This window comes from Nilaparvata lugens, chromosome 7 (genome assembly GCF_014356525.2).
Source record: "Nilaparvata lugens isolate BPH chromosome 7, ASM1435652v1, whole genome shotgun sequence".
Lineage (NCBI taxonomy): Eukaryota > Metazoa > Arthropoda > Insecta > Hemiptera > Delphacidae > Nilaparvata > Nilaparvata lugens.
Genome location: NC_052510.1, coordinates 32747209 through 32768605, shown reverse-complemented (window position 1 = coordinate 32768605; position 21397 = coordinate 32747209). Strand labels below are relative to the sequence as shown.

General features: G+C 32.8%; 1 protein-coding gene across 5 annotated transcripts in view; it reads right to left on the bottom strand.

The window, feature by feature from the left end:
* The window catches only part of LOC111048563 (protein unc-79 homolog), a 105601-nt gene that overhangs the window by 35694 nt on the left and 48510 nt on the right, over positions 1 to 21397 (bottom strand). For 3 of the 5 annotated variants that reach the window (XM_039432573.1, XM_039432575.1, XM_022334478.2), the window contains 11 exons: positions 16643 to 16798; positions 10765 to 10885; positions 9842 to 10011; positions 8882 to 9030; positions 7859 to 8016; positions 6852 to 7033; positions 5794 to 5995; positions 4826 to 5038; positions 3410 to 3529; positions 1217 to 1362; positions 469 to 590 (listed from right to left, as the gene is read on the bottom strand). In XM_039432573.1, the coding sequence (XP_039288507.1) occupies positions 469 to 590; positions 1217 to 1362; positions 3410 to 3529; positions 4826 to 5038; positions 5794 to 5995; positions 6852 to 7033; positions 7859 to 8016; positions 8882 to 9030; positions 9842 to 10011; positions 10765 to 10885; positions 16643 to 16798 (1739 nt within the window). The remainder of the gene's footprint in view (positions 1 to 468; positions 591 to 1216; positions 1363 to 3409; positions 3530 to 4825; positions 5039 to 5793; positions 5996 to 6851; positions 7034 to 7858; positions 8017 to 8881; positions 9031 to 9841; positions 10012 to 10764; positions 10886 to 16642; positions 16799 to 21397) is intronic. The other 2 variants (XM_039432574.1, XM_039432577.1) reach the window with 2 other exon arrangements.

Genomic DNA, 21397 nt, shown 5'->3' with positions numbered 1-21397 from the left:
ACCCGTTGTCTCCATTGTGAATAAATAAATGAATAAATGAGCTATTGATTGCGTGCAATAGCGCATGCAATTAATAACTGAAATAACATAGTATTGTCTCTCGAACTTTCTCTGCTTTGAATTTGGGCTGTCCTGTTGCCAGTATGTCTTGAAGATGATTAGCTTTTGATGTTAGCATTTTTGATACACCAACCCCAACAGCCATTAGCCGTTTTCACACCGATATCTCGCCGACACGACATACAGACAGGATTTACTCTGATGGACAGTATAAGAGGAGGCTGAGGTTTATAACTGCGCGAGGTCTACTGTTCACAGAACTACTAGTAATTTGGAATGAACAGTCGTTATTCGACTTGGAGGTTGCAAATTTATTGAGTTGCGCCTTGAAACCTCTGACACCAGGCCCAAGTCAGCCAAGTCACATAATATTATTGCAAAACATTTTAGCATAAATTGTTGAATTACCTTAGACGGGTAGGTGTGATATGGAATTTATTCTCACTTAGATTATATCCCAATAGCAGATAGAAATGCCTCAAAACGATGTGTTGATGTTTAGCCATTATCTTTTCATCACTTGGGTATGCCTGTGGAAATAGAAACATCACAATTACAATAAGAATAAACATAATCTCTTCTTCTTCTTTTGTAAGTTACATGACAGCTATCCTTATCTGTATGGAAATTAATAAGTACATAAAACCATACAGTAAATTTCATATTTGTATAATTTTTTATTTAAATCTGCTGACACAAAGATCTTGTCGTTTAATTGGTCAGATTTTGGATTTCATCGAGTAAAGCACACTGTAGGCTACAATGGTTAAACTTGCATGACTGATTATATTTGAAACATACATTTTTTAAATCTCAGATCAAAGAAGTATTTTTATTGTTGTTATTCTTGGATGAATGGCTCTGATATTATAAGACAATTTACAATATCTACAATTATTCCAACAAGGTAAATAGAAAAAAAAAATGAATATCGATAGGACAGATTGAAAAGAGATTGATTGTTGTTCACCAGCTAGACTTCAAGTTGAATCTAATCAATTGAGTGTAAGAGCATGTCCATTCTGGAATGGGCAAGTGCAAATATTATTGTTGTATAATAGAATAGGTCAATACCCAAAATCTTGCTCATGCATGATTTTTTCATTTAAAAATTACATCTTTTGATGGACACCATACAATTTTCATGAAAATTTACCTGATCAGATCTTGACAAAAATTGCATCAATAAAAATACCAACAAATGGATAGTTTCTCTATCGGCTTCTTCCAAATCAATAACTCTGTGTAAAAATGCGGTCAAATTTACATCATCATTTGCATTTATCGAATGTATATGCCCATCTGCAAACAGAATTTTACTATTAGTTGCATATCAATAAAAATGTTACAAAAGATACAATTTATTATCCTACTCACAGCGTTTTATGTACAAGAGTTCACAGCTTATTATACACTATGATCTGAAAAATATCTTAGAAGAAAGCTTACACTAAGTAAGTGCTGTAACTGAAAAATTTAATATAACCTCTATTAAAGATTTTATAATGAAATATTGCAACATTTGAATTTTAGAAATTGGTTTAGGATGAGACGTGGAATGTGGACAGTCAAATTATTTTATCAAGATTTGTCAAAACAAATTGATTTAATAATGAAGAGTAAAGTAAAGATGAATTTCACAAAATGATCCACAAATAGTTCGTTCCAAAGCCACTAATTATGCATCAATAACATGATAAGTATATACATTTCATGAAGTTATTAAAATAATATGAATAATTTTTGTAGATCCAAAATTCCAAAAGTTATTATTCACAAATTTGTTGAAACATTAGTGTGTTAATATTGTGGAAAATATTAAAAAGAGAATTGCTTCATATCATTACGACAAGAAAAACATTACATAATTTATAGAATGAATAAGAGTAAATCTGCAAGCTATATCATGCTTTAGAGTGCAATGCTCTTGCAAAAAGTAATCGAACTGATAGAAGCAACAACAGATTCAAAACAAATTTATTCAATAATGAAGAGTAAAGTAAAGATGAATTTCACAAAATGATCCACAAATAGTTCGTTCCAAAGCCACTAATTATGCATCAAAATAACATTATAAGCTCAATCGCAAACAAGAACTTCAAAAATTGTTTGTTTTCTGAGATTAAAAGAAAATGTTTTTCATAGAGTGACAAATTTTTTTATTGGATTTTAATGTTGTGTAAGCGTTTTGTAGCGTAGCTCTTGAATTTCATCAATCATATAAATTTGAAGCAATAGCTAGTATTTATTCGTTAGGATTATTTATTCCAAATGAAGGATTATTCTATGAATTATGTACAGATGCATAAGATGGAGATGCTATTGGCCGAGTACTGATTAGTTTGTTATGATAATGGATAGAGCTTACAATGCTCATAGTTGATGAATTGTGAAATTTATCTATAATAGGCAGAGTGATTTTCTCACACCGCTGAACCAGTTTCCTACATTCTCATGCTTATTTTATCTAGAATTTATTGTAATCCTTCATTTTATAATCCATTTACGAGATTTCATCGTAGTCCTATTATTTCGCTGATTGTAATAAGTACAAAATTCATATCAATACTTAACACTATTACTCAGTCTGCAAAAAAAACAAACAAAAGGAGTAGTCAGTAGAAAACAACAGTTTTTTTTAAGCCGATATGAATGTAACTGAAGACTATTTTAGTTTGTGATAGGAAAATAATAAATAAAGTACAGATAGTACCTTCTTTATTTAGGGGCTCCACACATGACTTGAAGCATAAACCAACTGGAATACTGTACTCATTTGTGATTAATCCTACAGGAGAAGATTGTAGATTGCAACAGTGGATCATTATTTCTGAGGTGTAAATTCAGCTGATGAATAATCAAGGTTCAGTTTGATTCAGAAAGGTTTTAACTGTTGTAACAATAGTACATTATATGGTTACTGTAAGACTGGATCTTCACACAATATCTAAAATACATTTTATAATAGGTGAAAGCACATTTTCTATTTTCTCACATGTTGTCTGAAAAGTGTTCAATTACATACAATTAAAATCAAACAATAAACACATTCTCAGAGCAAAATTATTTATAAATAATCAATGTTAAAGAATAATTGGCAACATGCAAAAATAAGCAGAGCAAATCAATAAAAAAGTCAATCCAAAATCGCAGTAACACTCAACCTTTCAAAATGAAGAATTTGCATTCAACAGACACAGATTATTGTTATTGGGCTTTCGAAGACTGATGAAGAGTTGATGAAGAAGAAGGAGGAGAACAAGAAGAAGAATAACAACATAAATACACCGCCGATTAACAAAAGAAGACACCGATAAAACATCGAATATGGGTAAAGTTACTGATCTACCTGGCATCACATTCGAACTATTGGGAGTCATTGTACCAACAAACCCACCTAGTCCGAAACGGGAGCTTTTCCGCTTCAGAATGGGAGCCGAATATTGCCGGCTGTAGATCTTCTCGCGCTCTGTCCAAAATAACAATTGTTCAACAACAACAATTATTCGCTCACAACTAGCAAAGCATCTATACAACAACACAGTAGCCTATGTCGAGGCCTATGTATGCTCTCTACACTATACTTTCCACAATAATTATTGTGGCATAACATTATCCGGATATATACAATAATACAGTATTCAATATATCATAATTTAATCAAGAAACAAGCATAACGAGAAATATCTTGTATATTACTGTATATATATATGAGTTGCTAACTAATAAGCATATTAGTCGAGTTGATGTATAATCAATTTTGCGACAAGTTTGTGAGTGATTCAGGAATGTAGAAAGAGCTTTTCATATTAAGTTAAAATCAATTAATTAGATAAAAAGTACGATAAATATGAAAGGTTATTAGAAAATCCTTTTTACTATTTTTACTAGTTTTAACGTTGATCAATCATCTCTTCGATATAAAGAAAACTCAGAACGTGTCACCAGATTTTCATTACGGTGCCAGCGTCTTGGAAGTAATCCTTACTTGCAAAAGCACGCATGTACGTGCTTGGTGTGTAAATTTGTAATACTTTTTAACGTAAAAGAGAATCTTAATTTAAATATACAACGTGTATTAATTGTACTTATAGAATTTCACTACGAGAAGCGAATTAAATGAAATTCTATCAACTTCCAAGTATTTATAACAAGTAGTGGAAGTTAATACACATTTTTCTACAAGTAAAATGTGCAGAACGTTTGAATGTACACTGTGTCAATTTACAATCAAAGAGCTCCTAGCTGTCCACAAATACTATTTGTGAAGAGGACTTGAGTATACAAAAATGTTTTTTTTCATGAGCAGTAAAATTACCTTATTTTAGATTATGAAGCACAAAAATATAAAAATCGGTTCACTGAACTCAGATTATTATTTTTCTAAAAAAAGGGATTATATTTATTAATCTTAATCAGCATTATACATTAAAGTATGGGGAAGGAAGAACAGATGTAGTCAAAGATACAGGTTTTTTAACGCAAATCTGAATGATTTATTTAACAGCCATATTCTCACTGGAATAAAAAATTTTTGCTAAATTGATAATTTATTTCTCATGACATTGTAACTGCCGAAACTGCCAGCTTTTTAGCATCGATTTAGCACTAACTTCGATGTACATAATAAAATATTAAGTTTGTACACCAGCTGGAAACGCTGCTTAGGCACAAGCAGAGCTGCAAATAATTAGTTTGTTTTTTTTATTTCAAGACGAAAAATTGAAGCCAGACATTAGATTGTAGTGGGAACATACAAACATACCTTTGATTAGTTTTAGCGATTCATCAGCCTGGCCTTGGCCTTGCCGTGGCACCATGGAGGCGGGAGCCGACATTGTTCTCTTGTAGGGCCACTTCTGGCCAAAGCTGGCACTCAACGTCTTGGCCGAGCTTCCGTCCGACAGCGAGAGTGCTTCCTGTGCTCTGTGCAGTTTCCTCACAAACAACTCACTGTTCACTTCATTGTTTCTTAGATCTGAAGTTGTTCAGAAAAAATGTATTTTTATATTGTCTGCACATAATAGTATCAAAACTGTATCGAATAAGCTTACTGTTTGTCACATTTTTCCAGGATTTCTCAGAGAAATTCAAATTGGAAAGGCACATTTGTGAGCATGAGCCTGTTGTGTCTTTCCTTCAGAATAGTGACCGCACATGACGATCAAATTAATAAATAATTGTGTCACTGGTCACTGATAGTTATCACAAAACAATAATTGGTTGTTTCTTTAAACAATTGGTATGGTACAAACATCCTGTACGAGTATGGTGCATTAAAGAAAGCAACACTATGGAAGGAAAAGCAAGGCTCTACTAGACGGCAAGGCGTCTAATGGCTGAACAGCCAAAGACGGGCGTTGGATATAAGAAGAAGAAGTATGGTGCATTAGCCGGCCAGGATGGCCGAGACGACTAAAAAATCAGTTCCATAAAAAAGAATTAGATTTATCAATATCAGGAATAAATGGAATGTATGATCAATGATTAGAATATTATTCTAGTGACAGGATGTCGTTTTTTAACTAGTTTTGCAGACTTCTTCTTCTATCTTTGTAGAGTAGCCTATACAGTGGCTATAGCTTTTTTGGACGTATTTGTTTGTTTATTTATTTGGATAAAGAAATTTGAATTCATAGTATTTGATTAACATACTGGAATTATACCAACATATCCTCAATCTTAAAACATATTATGAGCTGCAATAATAAATTCATCAATATTGTAACTCACCTCTTAGGTATGCAATATCTCCAGATTTTTCTAGACTTATTTGTGCTTCAATGAAAAGAGCATCAAATCGATTGAGAAAGAACTCCCAAGTCAGTATTTTTCGATCGCTGAGACAATTATGCAGCTGATACAATGACTGCAGAACCATTGGTCTGTCCACTATAACGCTGTCAAACTGCGTTTCTAAGCACATTATCAGCGACTGTCAACACACAAAATCATTCAAAGCTCAAATTAATTTTGAATGTTCACTCTACACAAACTCCAACGAGTAAACTCCAATTTCTATGCGAAAATATAAACTTTGCTCACATATCCAACACACAATTGAATAAGATACATTAAAATGAAAACCAATAAGAAAAATAGATCAAATGTTCCAGTGTAAGTATCATATTTTCTCTCTTACAAAAGAAGGTAGGCTACACATAAGCACAGATTAAAAGAAATGTATTTTTATTAGTTCTTCTCCCCAATCTGTGACATATTAAATTCAGTTCTTCCTGTGAACTGAAGATGGAGTAGCCTAGTGAATTGAAACGCGTCTGCAATTCACAATACAATAGTAATTCCTCTGTAGAAGATTTCAATATATTGAATTATTTTCAAAAATAAATCATCTTAAAAAAATTGATCGAGAACATTGAACATTAATAAGCGGTTGGCCTCATAGTATCTACGCTAGTATCTTACAGCTCAGACCTAGCTTGAGTAACCTGCATCTGCTACTCCCGTTGAGCAGGTGATCATTTGAGGGCCGCACTCCGCTAAATATATTTTTAAATTTTTCATTCATTGCGGATGATGCCACATAATTTTTTTTACGACCAAACGTCCATGCCCCGTCGGGATTCGAACCCAAGAGCAAGGTGGTGTTAGTAGACTGAAATTTGTAATGCTCCAGACTACTAGATCAACCCGGCCGGCAAAGTCGCTTAAAAATTAAAATTAAACTACATAGATATCATCATCGACCTTCACAAAACTCACGCACAAGCCTGAAGGCACCCTCAGCAAACATAGTAGTATGGAAGAAAATAGGCGACATTTGAACTTACTTTTATGGCCGTGTCATGGATAGTGCCAAGATATAGAGTAGCTCTCTGTGCCACTTGCACATTCAAATCGTCCATACTTGATATGAGATAGCAGAAGGCATTGGCCAATGCTGCCTGTAGCTGGAGGTTTGTTCGCAGCGGCGTCGAGTCCATGAATCTAGCAATCACTGCCACTCTCCCAACTGAAAACATCATCATTAAATTATAAAATAATCATTTTGCCAAAAAAATATATAAATTAATGAACAACGTGTCCTGTTGGCAACCCTAGACCTTTAGTTACTTTTTTGGTTTATTTCATCGTCTATTTTGTAGAATTTCTTCTTCGTACTGTTTTTAATTGGTTTTAATGCCGTTGGATGAATGCTTTTTGACTACAAATTCAGTCATCTTTATTTGTTCTGTTATTATTATCCCATCGATTGTTTGGTTTTTGGTACCACCTTGAACTGTGGGCTCATTATCTTTTGTCAACATTCCTCCCAACTCCCATTACTTACTTCTACTTACTCCAATCCAATTAGGACTTTACGTATTATAGCAAAGGCCTATTGGCGTTTAAAGGCATATTATCATAGATAAAAGACATATTATCATAGATAAAAGACAGCATAAGAAGATATTATCCCATGGTATAAGTTGTTCTGTTGCATATTTCAAGCCGATGTTTTGTTATCGCAAACTGATTACAGTCGACTACTGTCTATATTACTATTTATTTTGGCCGGGTGAGAGTGTATTTAAGAACGGTACAGTATGAGAGACTACCAGCGTCCCTTAGCTTCACGAAGAAGGACTACTAGGACTAAAGGCTTGAGTTAACAGTGAAATTTAAAACATAATAAACGCCCTATATCATGGGTATCTTCTTATGCTATCTTTTCTCTATGGTATTATACTTGACGCAAGCCTATTAGTGGAGTAGAGTTTTAATAATATTATATTAATAGTTAATAACGTATACAGCGTTAATTGTAATAGAAACGAAATGAAATTATAAGTATCACCTGCATCAAAGCGCACTTTCCAATCGGTGGTGTGGAATTCTTCTTTGATGACTCGCCAGAAAACATCGGAGCCGGATGGCAGAGTGATGCAGTGCAGCAGAATTGGCACACAAACTTCGCAAATGTGAGAGTATTCGGCATTGCACAGGTCCCAAAGACTGACAAACAAATGCTAAGTCGTTAAACTCCAAACAATACAAACTAAAATAAGCGAAACAGAACTGTCAAAGATAAGTGATTGGAATTTCGGATATGGGCTTAAAATTTTCCAATAGAATCTCTAAAAGTTTAAAGAATGCTTGAAAATAGTTCAATCTTTCAAATGTACTTGACCTTTCAGTCAGTATAGGATCCTTATCAAGATGTACAGATATAAGAATTATGGGATATCATTCTTAAAAAAATGTTTCCTCTTCAAGCGCATCTAACTTTTTTCAAGCACAATTTTTTGACTAGCATGACTCACTAATATAGAGTAAATAGCTTCAACCAGTCTAGTTGATGATTTAATCTAGTAGGAGTATGGTTACTCCAGCACACTTCACAACTAGGCCTACCATCTAGTCAACGGGGTAACAGCACCAGTCTACTAGCATTAACTAAGTAGGATATTCACTAGCACTGGGGTGAACGAGACATCACTAAACCCATACTTATCTCATAAGAATGAGCTAAATTAAAAAAAAACATTACAAACAAAAGTTTACTTAAGCGGCATTCAATTAATATATAATTTTTTATTAAACTTAAAGCAAACCATTAACAACGGTTTTTAAGAGACTACTTATATTAATCTAGAGAAGAGGAGCAGCGAAATTATCAGAGAAATAAATCTTGTATATCTAAAATATTTTTTTTTAAATCACGAGTAGCCTTCTATTACAGCCAAATCAATCAGGATGAAGTAGTTTGAATAGATTATATAGTATAATTCAAATTAAAATACATAATTCACTTGACTAATTCATAAAACTTTATAAAAAAATGTATTGATAAAATATTAAATAAACAATATGATTTTACTTCTTGATAAGCAAAGTCTCTTGACACCAAATAATGAAGCCTCTATGGTCTTTGGTAGCTTTGTTGAGAGCATCACCATGCAGTACCATAAGATGCAGACTTTGAACCAGATAGTAGAGAACCACAGGCGATTCAGTCTTCGATAGTTCCTGTCAACATATCAAACAGCACAATTATAGTCTGTCCAAAATGCCATGAGCCCTGAAAGTTTAAGCCGACCCTCGCTCCCCCACGCGGAGGCAAACACGCCCGGCCTACCTGCGCCATTGATATACTATGTAGTATACAGGTAGGCAGACCGTCCCTTTACTCACACACACATAAAAGGAGACTGCGCTTGTGTGTGTGAGTAGTAGGAGGGTCGGCCTAATCTTCCAGAGCTCATGCCTGTTTGGACAGAGTATAATTTTCCACAAATTATTCAATTTACTGTTGTGATTCCTTTTTAATTGAAATTTGGTTCTTATATTGTTGACTTTTATAATTAATATTTTTTCCTAAAAGAGTGCATTTTATAATACATTTCCCTAAAAACTACTCCTTTAATATAGAACAAGTCCATGTTTAGAGGAGAGGTCAATACAACAATAGGTACCGTACAGTACAAGAAAAGAAGGAGTTGACTTTCTACAGCTGTAGATTACAAGTAGTAGTTAGTAGTTTTACAAGCTGTAGTTTAGATTAATTTAGATTCAAGCGCTTGCTATTCCCGTTGTGAGGATGACCACTTGAAGAGTCGACTCGACAGAATATCATCTATAAGTTTAAAAATCGCTTCCCGGTAGTTCGGAACCCACTTGAAGCAGTAGGTTCACTCATCTCTCATCACCATCCATCTCATTGAAGAGCCAGAGCTCAGGCGCCACTCTCACAAGAAAAAGCTCTAATTTGCATATTGGTTTGACCTTGAGGTGAAATGTATTAGAGAAAAGGAAATGCTAGAGAAACGGTGGCCATTACCTTGAGAACCTGATGTATGAACTGAAGTTGCTGTGGAAGTTCTTCGATAGAAAACTTAAACTTGCCAACTGAAGTCGGCCAGAAATCATCCATGTCTTCGTCCAGCGAGTCGACAGGTTGGTCGTTCTCCCCAACCACAGCGTGCCGCTGAACACATACTTTGGCTGTGGCTGTGTGAAACAAATAGAAGAAACAACTTCAATAGCGTGATTTGGGATGCCAGTCTTGCCCAGATATCCATTCAAACATTACATCTTTATAATAATTGATAAATTTTGCAAAAATTGACGCAAACGATAAAACAATGTGAGTGAAAAGCAAGGAAAACAAAAATATTGTGCATATATTCAAATAAATATAAGTGATAAAACTTGGGTGATGGAAATTATAGAATTGAAACTTTTAAACATTTTATCAGTATGCATGGAGTTGCAAATTGTCTTTCAAAGCATTAATTTTGATAGTTTATTCTTCAATAGTTTTGAATGTTGCATTAAAAAACTCCAATGGCATGATTGCCGGCCAGGATAGCTGAGTCGACAAAGGCGTTGCGCCCATCAGTCTGCTAGTGCTACCTGGTCGCGGGTTCGAATCCCTTCGAATAGGCATGGACGTTCGATCATATCATAAATCACCCTCGCACTTCCCATTACTCAGGCACAAGCAAAAAAGCTCATGTGGGCTATATCTCAGTAGTAATAATCATAAATTATTACAGTATCAATAAGCGTGAAATAGCAAAAAATCCTTACTAACGTACGTGATTGGTATTCGATTTTATTAATTGAATTAAAATGAATATAAGAATAATTTATACTAATGAAAAAGTTATTTTAAACATTAACGATCCCTAAAATGAGGAAATTTGCATTAAATTATCTCATAAACATGAAAATGTAAGTTGTGGCATATTTAAAACGTACCAACATCTGCATCAGTGAGAGTGACAGCTCTTGCAATTTGAGGAATTGGAATTCTCTCAGCCATGATTATTGGGGCCAGGTCCAATTGCTCAACCACAGTTTCCACTGTGGCAGTCATAATCTGTTAATGAAAAATAAGCCAATATCAGAAGTAGTACAGCGAAGAAGAATCACAGTAGGCTAATTGTGAAAAATAGTATTGTAAAAATTGCAATTTATTCTATTTCTGATAAAAGGGATTTCAAGTAACTGGATAAGTATAAATATAATATGATAATTAAACTTTCAAAATATATGTTTCAGTCAGAATATAGAGTGATATGACAGTAGGCTACTAGTCATACTAGTATGTATACAATTGATTTTGAATAGTTCAGTCCCCAATTCCAATTCCAAAAATATGATTCCTTTTTATTATTAATTGATTTTGAACGATGAATGTATTATTTCTTATTAAAATTTCAAAAAATCTTACTAACAATATTAATAATAGAGCAAACAAATCGTATGAGCAACACATAATATATTTTAATACCACTGTTAGTTTCCGACGTTTGAAGATTAATCTAAATCACAACTTTGTAAAATTATGCTTGTAAATCGTACGTTGATTTGGTTGAAAATTTAGTAATTATTATTTTACACTAAAAATGATAGATTATAACGCACTTTTCATATATTCTCTATTTGATTTATTATTTAGGTATTAATTTTGTTGCTTTATTGGAATTGTAATTGATATTTTGGTTTCATTGTAAAATGTTGTAAGAATAAGGTTTATTATTATATTTTTTTACCAATAACATCGTGGGTTAAGTGGAAGAGGGGGCTCTTATTGCCTCAACTTCGCCCACATCACTTTTGTAATGTTGTAAAGTGAAAATAAAAGACATTGATCTATCTATCTATCTATCTATATGATCATTTCTGACTAAGGCATTTTTTGTGATACATTAAAGAAGCTGTTAGCAATGAGGTGATTTCAGCAGAGCTACTAGCAGCTACTGAAAATAGCTAGAAGCATAGACATTCTCTAGGCTAGAATTTATAGACACGTCTAATGCTAAGTGAGGTATGTTAAGTACTAAACAATGGAGCCTATGTTATTATAATAATATGAAAAAGTCCATTAAAAACTGATTCCAGAATCAGAGACACTGCATTATCTTTGCAGGCTTTACTTTCGAAATGTGAAAGTTGATTTGTCCTACTGTGGAAAAAAGGTTTTCAAAAGTTAAAATTTTCTAAATAGTTTTGTTTTGGTAGTATTATCTGTATCAACAGGTTAATACAGATATTCTCTAAGGAGAATAATTGAATGCTCTTGAAAGTATCAACAAAGTTAGATAATGTTTACATCCTAATATTGTATATAATGAAATTGATATTTAACATGGATTCTCTAGGATACCTTAGAAACTTCTAGAGAATCTTGACGAATAATTTAAAAATGTACTTATAATTTAATAACTATCACAGAAGATGCTCAAGTTTTCACAATAGGCATTCACCGAAAAACTCATTCCATAAATAAGAAAAGTTGCCTGCTTAATAATGATGCATACACAGATATATACAAAAATATTTGTAGTTCAGTTGGATAGTAGAATAGATGTTATTATTTCCAGTTAGTCATTCATTAAGAGAAAACCAACATAGCTAGCTTGAAATTATCAACTGTGCTGAAGTATTTCATAACAAATGAAAGCTCATGCAATGTTTTTCATATTAGGATGAGATAAAATTAATGATAGTTTGCCATTAGGTCTACATTTATTTGAAATGAGAGGTCATTATAACCTGGAAGAAGGGATGTAACATGTGATAGACCGCTTGTATAGAATAAAGGAGTGAGAAATATTGTCATATTTGTATCATAGAGTGGATAAAAATGAAATAAAAATACAGAAAACACCAATGAACACAACATATACATACAACAACGATTGATGAAGAGTTTTCAACTGAGTTGAATCATTATGTACATTGAGTGTGCGCCAATGTTACGTGTATGTGAATGAGGAGAGAAAGCTAAACTATTGGAAAGTATATACAGGATGCAAACCTATATGATAAACATCGAGAGTCGAATGGAAGAAAATTATTGTTTTTGCCACTTTTGTTTCAGTTCACAAGAGTTTCTAAAAATAAAATTCTGCTACCTTGAGAAATGATATGACAATAGAAAAATATATTAGTCGTACAAATTACGGTGGACCTTGAATAATAAAAAACTTCCACGAAAAATTTAATCACGAGGATATGCCTATAAAGGTTGTTCTCGATTGAACATACATTTGTATTATCACAAAAAAAGGAATGGATACACTGTAATAGGAGTAAGCTTATAGAAACAACGGGAATGTTTAAAAGCTGGATAAGATATATATTTGTTTTCAGTGGATCTAGGAGATATTGATGATACATTCTTGTGATTTCAAGAGAATAGGATAGAATATATGGACTTTTTATATCTTGAAATGTCTTATTTTTTACAGTTACGTCCACTCTACCAATGTGCTATTTATCTTAAAATAAATACATAATAATTACTTTCATTTTTTATTCAAGGGTGATCGAAATTTAATTAAAAAATATTTCGTTTCAATTTACTCTTCACACTATCTTACATGATAGGATTTTGGGATTATTTTGCAATGATTATAAATATTATTGTGAACCACAAACTAAAAGAGGCTAAACCAATGACAATCTTCTAAAGTGTGCAAGCAAACATCGAATGAAGTGCGATTACATTACCCATTTTGTAAGTTTGCACCCCTATGTTGTATAAAAACTGTAAAAGATGTCATAAGAAAAGTACTGTTTGTCATAATAAGGAATAATAATGACAAAAATAAATGAGTTGCTAATAATAACTCAACGTTTCACAATTTGGCATGTGCATACTGAAGGCCTACATTAGTATTTGAAAAAAATTAAAATTATTTATCTTTATTAGAAAACATAATTAATTACGAATTTGTTACAGCCGTGTCCATCACAAATATAGGAAAAACTAAAATATTAGAATCACAAACATACCTACAGTCTCAATGAAAGATTTTTGTCAAATTTCAAAATAATATACAATAACTTTCAGAATTATCAATGAACACAATTAATTCATCAACGACACATATGACTAGTTTATCACTGGCTATCCGCTACCGGTCGAGATAAATGTCACTGTGGTAGAGTAAAACTGCCCAGCTTACTTTAGTGACTACAGGAGATTTTAGCTAACAAATCTGAGTTTTTTCTTTTGCACTCAAGATACTAAAAGGATCGTCCCAGAATTGAGTTACACTGTTTTTTAATAGCTTTTATAGCTCTGTACATAGCAGGAAAAAACTTAAATTTTCAGGGAACTTTGTTCCAGGTTTACAGGTAGGGTGCTGTAAAATTTTCATGTGGGTGCCATGATTCTTGAGCTAGAAATATTTTGTATAATAGTAAAAAATGTTAATTGAAGTAACTTTAAATTTTATTAAAATATTTTTTAAATATTAAAAGCCTTCATAATTACTTCCTGAAACCTGTTGTCAAAAAATTAATTAATTGAAAAATTAATCCTGAAACACATTGTCATGTAATGCATTAGAAAACTGCTGCACACTGGACGTACACAATGCAGCCTGCTATGTAATAAATTACACTAGCTTGTAAACAGCTTCTCCTGAACTGAAGAACTTCTACGTTACTATGAAAAACCCTCGGTGAGATGACTACACTAGTCGTGTATGTTAGTTATCAAGAACATGTTTTTGTTCTCACCAAGGACGTGATAACACATATATATCCTCCCACAAGCGGACAAGCTCTTTGAGCTTTGCATATGAGTATTATTTTCAGTCTGAATTTACTGTGTTTGTGTATTTATCAGTTATTGTATATTTTTTGTATGACTGACAATAAAAATTATTAATTATTTAAAATTATTATTGTATCATTATTTAATTTGTGCACATCTAGAGATGGTCAACTATTATGGAATTCCAACATTTTTATCCAAGAGGACCATGATGATATTTTGAATGAACAGTTTTAGCATGTTTCTCATGGATCTTGAAATAAAGTGTGTTCTTTCCATATTGTTTTTCAGTGTTTTTCAAAAACAGTTGAAGAGGGTAGCTTTATAATTATAATATAATTTGTGAATAATTATATTTGGGCCATGATTTGTGAATAGCGGCTGATTTCAATGAATCTTGGAATACGAAAAAGATAATGAAAAATACTTGTTACACTTAAATCTCCTAATCAAATGATAAGCAAAAAACTTTCTTAACAAAGTCGTTTTTCACGACGTAAAATGAATATTATATGAACTGCATAGCAATTCAATTGAGTTCCTAAGGGAATAGAAATGCATTTTGAATAAAGATAATTTTTTCTATTCACAGTTAAAGTATTCTCCAATTAAAATTATGAGCAAACAGATTTTACAATCAACAATTTTTACACACATAAAATTGCTTACTGTGTGAACCATGTTGATTCCAGAAAATTGAATTCTATTATCCTATTATATTAATTAAGCGAGCAATTTCTGTATATATTTATTAATTTATGTGGGTATTTATTTATGTCCAACGGATCTTGAAAACGGCTCTAACGATTTTCACGAAATTTGGAACATAGTAGGTTTATGATATAAAAATTCGATAGCACTAGAATCTTATGATTCCCATCCCTGGGAAAACTCACTGAAGGACATGAAAAGGATAATAATAAATTATTCATCCTTGGAGAAACAGCTGCTAATTTCGTCGTCTGTTGATAATGGAAGATGGGAGTGCATGTGTGGGAGTGAGACAGAATTATGTTCAGATGTTGAACTATTGCAATTAATCAGCTTAACTCACGACAAAAATTATCTAGAAATTTTAATTGACTTGATCATAGCATTTGTTTTGTTGTCATGACCAACGATATGATTTTATTCAAGATTCATTATTTTTCAATTTATATTAACAACTATTGTAGCAAACATAGTATATCATTCTAAATTAAAGTTCATCAAAATTTTCAAAGTTAATAATTATTTTACAGTTTCAAGTGTTATTTTGTTATTCAATTTGCTTTTAAAACAATCTAAATTCAAACTTTTCTGTTTTCAAATGTTTGGACTGAAAATTGGACCTGAATTCAAGTGTATAGAACATAACCTACTTTTTGGACTATTTTAAGTGTATAAATTAAAATTCGCGAAAGAAACAGTCTTGGGCTGTACCTGTTAGCCATTCCCCAATCATTTTAAAGAATTGTGTTTCGTTTATCAATAAATGAATGAATATATATAAACTATGCTTTTATGTTTCTATAGTTTTGTACTTCGGAGCGAAGCTCGGTGCCCTGAGATTACATACATTATGTGCGAATACCTTGAAATAGTTTGCAATCCATTGAATTACATATTGCCTTAAATGTATTGCAATGATAAATTGTTGAATGGCATTTGAGTTCTCATTGATAGAAGAAAATTATTATTAGTTTATACATTCCATGTTACATAAATCGTATGATTAATAATAAATAATATAGAGTGATGTGGCTGGCTGAGGTCTGGTGTCAGAGTTTGCAGGTGGCACCTGATCAATTTGAGGGCCTCTGACTCTGACATGACCAAGCGACTGTTATTAGACTTGTTATTAGTTATCAATAAATGATTGAGCAAGTAACAACAGGCTGCTCGGCCAATAACTGTTCCTATTCCAAATTTTGATGGACGATCAATGGTAATGTTTTTCACTCATGATCAAATAAACGACTGTGTAATACATTGAATTGCACATGGCAATAGTTTTTGTATGGCAATATGATTGAGTTAAAAAAGAGTGCAAACTACAAATTGGGTGGAGGCGGTGACGGTTACATGAGGCATGTTGACAAGTACACCTCCGACGGAGTGGATCTCCATGAGCGGCATGTTGATGACAACATCCGGCTTCGGCTCCGACTTCCGTTCCGAGTCCGGCGGACTCTTGCGACCGTGGCCACCCTCCTCCAGGCTCGAGTCTTCCACAGGTGGCTGCAACAAGTCACTAAATTATATAAAAAATCGATTAAAAATATCTGAGTACTGTCATAGAAAAAATATAGAAAAAGTGAATATCCCATGGTATAGGCATAGAGAAACAATAGCGTAAGTAGATATCCTATAGTATAGGGCGTTTATGTCGCAACTTTTCCTGTTATCTCAAGCCGATAGTCCACGTAGTTCTTTCCCGTGAAGCTTTATGACGCTGGTAGTCTCTCATATTGTCCGTTCACACACTCTTACCCGGTCAAAATAGTAAAAATCGACAATAATCGACAGTAATCGGCTTGAGATAACAGTAAAAGTTGCGACATAAACGTCCTATACCATGGGATATCTACTTACGCTATTGTTTCTCTATGGTATAGGTCATTTATTTTCCAAATTTTAAACTCAAGCGGATTACTGTCGTCTCCTGTCTATTATTAATGTTTTGGCGGGATAAGAGTGAAAGAACGGCACAGTATGAGAGACTACCATCGTCACATACCTTCACAAAAAAGAACTACTAGGACTATCAGCTTGAGTTGACAGTGAAATTTTATACATAAACGCATGGGTTATCTTCTTATGCTATTTTTTCTCTACGGTACTATTGAAAAAAATTAAATGAAGAAAGTTGTCCGAATGTCAGTAATCAATAATCTCTGTTACATATCCTTGAACAACATCAATGATATCATAATAGACAATTGCTAATTTATGTTAATTATTTTTTGAAAGCATATAGATCGTCAGTATTGTGGTAAGTTGAAATTTGATACTGGAATTGTATTTTATTTTTCTTTGTTTACAGTGCACAACAAATATTTACAATAAAAGAAGATTGTATTAGAAACTGCAGTTAACCAACTGCTCATTGACGAGGCACCTGTTCCAACAGTGTATGCTGTAATTGATATAGAATGTAAATGCTGATAAATAAAATCAAATGAAATGGGAAATTATAACTGTATAATAACAATTATTTCAAATATCCAATGAAAGCTATAGAAATAGAACTAAGGAAAATTTTTTAATAGTTTCATTCTTCAAATTTCCTTCTGTTTTTGTACAAAATACAGATATAATCAGCTGGTGAGAAGTGAAATGCGCATGTTCGTGGTGCTTAAAACTGTACGCACCTTTAGATATCAGAAGTGAACTTTGTATTCACTCATCTTAAACGTACAACCAGAAGTGTAGCCTAAGACGTTTTCAACTTCAACTTTTAGGGCCGTTTGTTCACTGAAAGCTATCATTCGAGTCAGCTGGTGGCTTAAACTCAAGATGAACCACATTATAACAGAAGCGAATTGAGATGCATTTAATCCAGCTTAAATTTATTTTTGGTTTGAACTGGCACTGTGCAAACGGCACCAATGCAGCTATTAGGTTTGGTTTAATTGAATTTAAATTTATGCTTATATACACAAACATTTATACACAGTCTTTTTTAACAACTATGTACAGGAAATTCTATCTTATTTGAATATACCTGAATAACTTGAATCACAGTAGTAACAGGAAATCGGCAACTTATTTAGTTACTTAAAGTAAAGAAGATTGTTTTTTATTTTCGGGCCAAAAATTTTCAAATAACCAATATTTTACTGATTTTAATGTTAAATGAGAGGAGTTGTGTTATTAATTCAATATTTTTAAATTCAAAATTTCTTGTTCCAAGTGTTTGGTCAGAAAATTAGACAACATTTTATAAAGTGGAGAAAACAACCTTTTTTATGAATTATTTAATGAATCAAAATTTTGGGAAGGAACATTTTTGGGCTGTGCCTGTTGATCCTCTACCAAATTAAAAAAAAAATATTGTGTATCTATCTTCTTCTATACTTATAAAATTCTTATCTCACTGACTCCCTGATCACGATTTCTGGAAAACTACTGGATGGATTGCAACAAAACTTGGAATATAGATTCCTTATACGTCCTAGGTGCTCACTAAGAAATATTTTGGCGATATCTCAACTCTAAGGGTGGTTTTTAAGGGTTTGAAGTTCGTCTTTTAGCATGTATATTCTTCTTCTCCTAATCTCTTAATTATAATTGAAATTTCCATATCATATGTTACCATAGAACTATAATCTAGAGAGAGTACCTCTTCGAAACAGTTGTTAACTGGCAATTAAATCAATAATTCTGTCAGGTTGGCATTGAGTTGAGATGACTTCATTAGGTTGGCACCAAGTTGAAGAATTAATTAAAATGCATTTATCGATAACAAATTGATTGGGCACTGCTGCTTCAATCAGAGCTATTCCTGGGAGTGTAGATGATTTTTATTTTTCATAAAACAAACTTTTATGACGGGAGTTGCTTCTATCAATTGATCCTATTCTATCAAGACTAATTTTGTTTGTATATCCGACAGATCGCGAAAACTACTTAAACAATTTCGATGAAATTTAAATAATTCAGTATGATATATGGAGGGTATTTTTAAAACTTCAGAAGAGTCCGTTGTGGAATCTGCTTGCATAGAATGAAGAAATTCCGCCAAAATTCAACTTAGGCGAAAGAAAGGGGTTATTTATTAAAACGGTCAAATAGCTGTTGTTGCTTTTCCCAATGTAAAAATATCTCCCATAGAAGTAAGGCGCTTTTCCCATGAATCAATTATTCTCAAACATTGATTGTTCTACCGAAGAAAATAGATGAAGGTAGCTTTAGATAAAAATATTGGAGAATATGCATAACAGTTCGTTGACTGTCAGTATTCCTCATTAATAGCATCAATGCTCCCCATTCAAACAATTCTGACAAATTGATGTGAATCTTACTATAATCTGGTTACTTTAGATCAGATGAAGATAATGATCGTAACTGTTTCAATTCTAATCATGTTTGACATTTTTGCTTTTGATGCCAGCTGTTATAATTATGTGAAATAAGCTCTCCTTGAATGAAATCATAATCATTGAAGTCAATTATACTAAGAAAGCAATTTCTGTTTGAATATGTGTGTTTGTGGATATGTATGTATGTCGGACGGATCTCGAAAACGGCTCTAACGATTTTGATTAAATCAAGAATATAGTGGATTTGCGACAAAAAAAATTATTTTGGAAAAGGTCTCGATTCTGGGAAAACTCGCTTGAGTTCCTTGAGAAGGATTATTGGTCTCTCAAGTAGCAGCTGATCAGAAAAAAGTTCTCCATAGTCTGTTGAAAACGTAAGAGAGTGTGAGCAAATGAAAAAGATTATATTAGCTGTAGTTGAGTTACCAATTTTGGCGACCTTATTTTAAAACAATGGAGGTATTCATGCCAAAACAAAGTATTCATGGAACATCTGGAAGAATAGATTCAGAAATTGACCGGATGATAGTAAAAGAAATTTAAAATCGGTTTCTCCAAACATATGGTAGTTGAATGTGGTGTTCATTGTGAGGTGATAAAAATGCGACTATTTTTCAGCTTCTATTGTATTGGTTCCTATGTTGCTCTATGTTTGTACGCAGCCATGGCCTTGAGAGAGCCAGTTGCACTGTCTGTTAATTCATAATCCGGACTAAATACCACAAGAACCAATCAGAGAAGCCTTCTATTGAAAAAAAACCCTGCTCTGATTAATTCTCATGGAATTTAATCCTGATTGAACAGGCTTTTGTGCTACCACTGAGCCTGATATTTTCATGTTTCAAAATCAACTAAAAACTAAATCGAAAAAAAACATAATATTCCATCAGCTGCTCCTATTTCCTTTCGTGATGTCATTGCTTGGCACAAGACAAACCTATTGATTTTGATAGATCACAAGTAAATACTAAAGTTGTCAATTTAGATAGAAATTAGATTGAGTTACATGTTAGTTTACATCCAAATTTTCATCCCTAAGCTATCAGTTTTAAGCTGAGATCAGAGAAAGAAATCATACAATGGTAGTCAATTATCAAAGTGATTGAATACACTCTATTTAGATTTATGCAAATTAACATTAAAATGATCCCACTTTAATATTTATTATAGTAAATTTAGGACATAAGAAATCAGCCACAATATGTTATACTAACTATTATGAATGAACTCTCATGTATGAATGAACTTCCATGGGAGAAAGAATCAGTGGATGGGCTGATTTTACACTATTGGATAAGTGAAACGAAAAGTAAGCGACAAGCTATTCTGAAAATTCGAGAATAAGCAAGAGATCCATGTTCCACCACCAGATGCTACCAGAGTCATCAAATTCCGAATCAACTTAATTTGGAATTTAATGTTCAATTGCATCAAGCAAAAACAAAAATAACATGATCACTGCTAATTTGATAACTGTCAACGGGAAATATTAATTATCAATGAATAAAGTCGAGGTCGGCTCTTAAGCCCCGCCCAATATTCTACAAAATTCGCTTCAATTAGACTACTCTTCTACAGAGCACTTCCAACACATTAATTAATTATTCGAATGATTTGACTCAATTATTTTCATGCCAAGTTGTGGCGTAATCTCAAAAACGATTAAAACAATTTTGGTAGGATTTAGATTATAAATGTTTCACAAAAATAATTTTATCTTTTAATTCCCGTAGCGAAGCAGGGGTGCCCTGCTAGTCATCTATAGAGAGAGTAGGGTTGTGTTTGTTCATTTGTT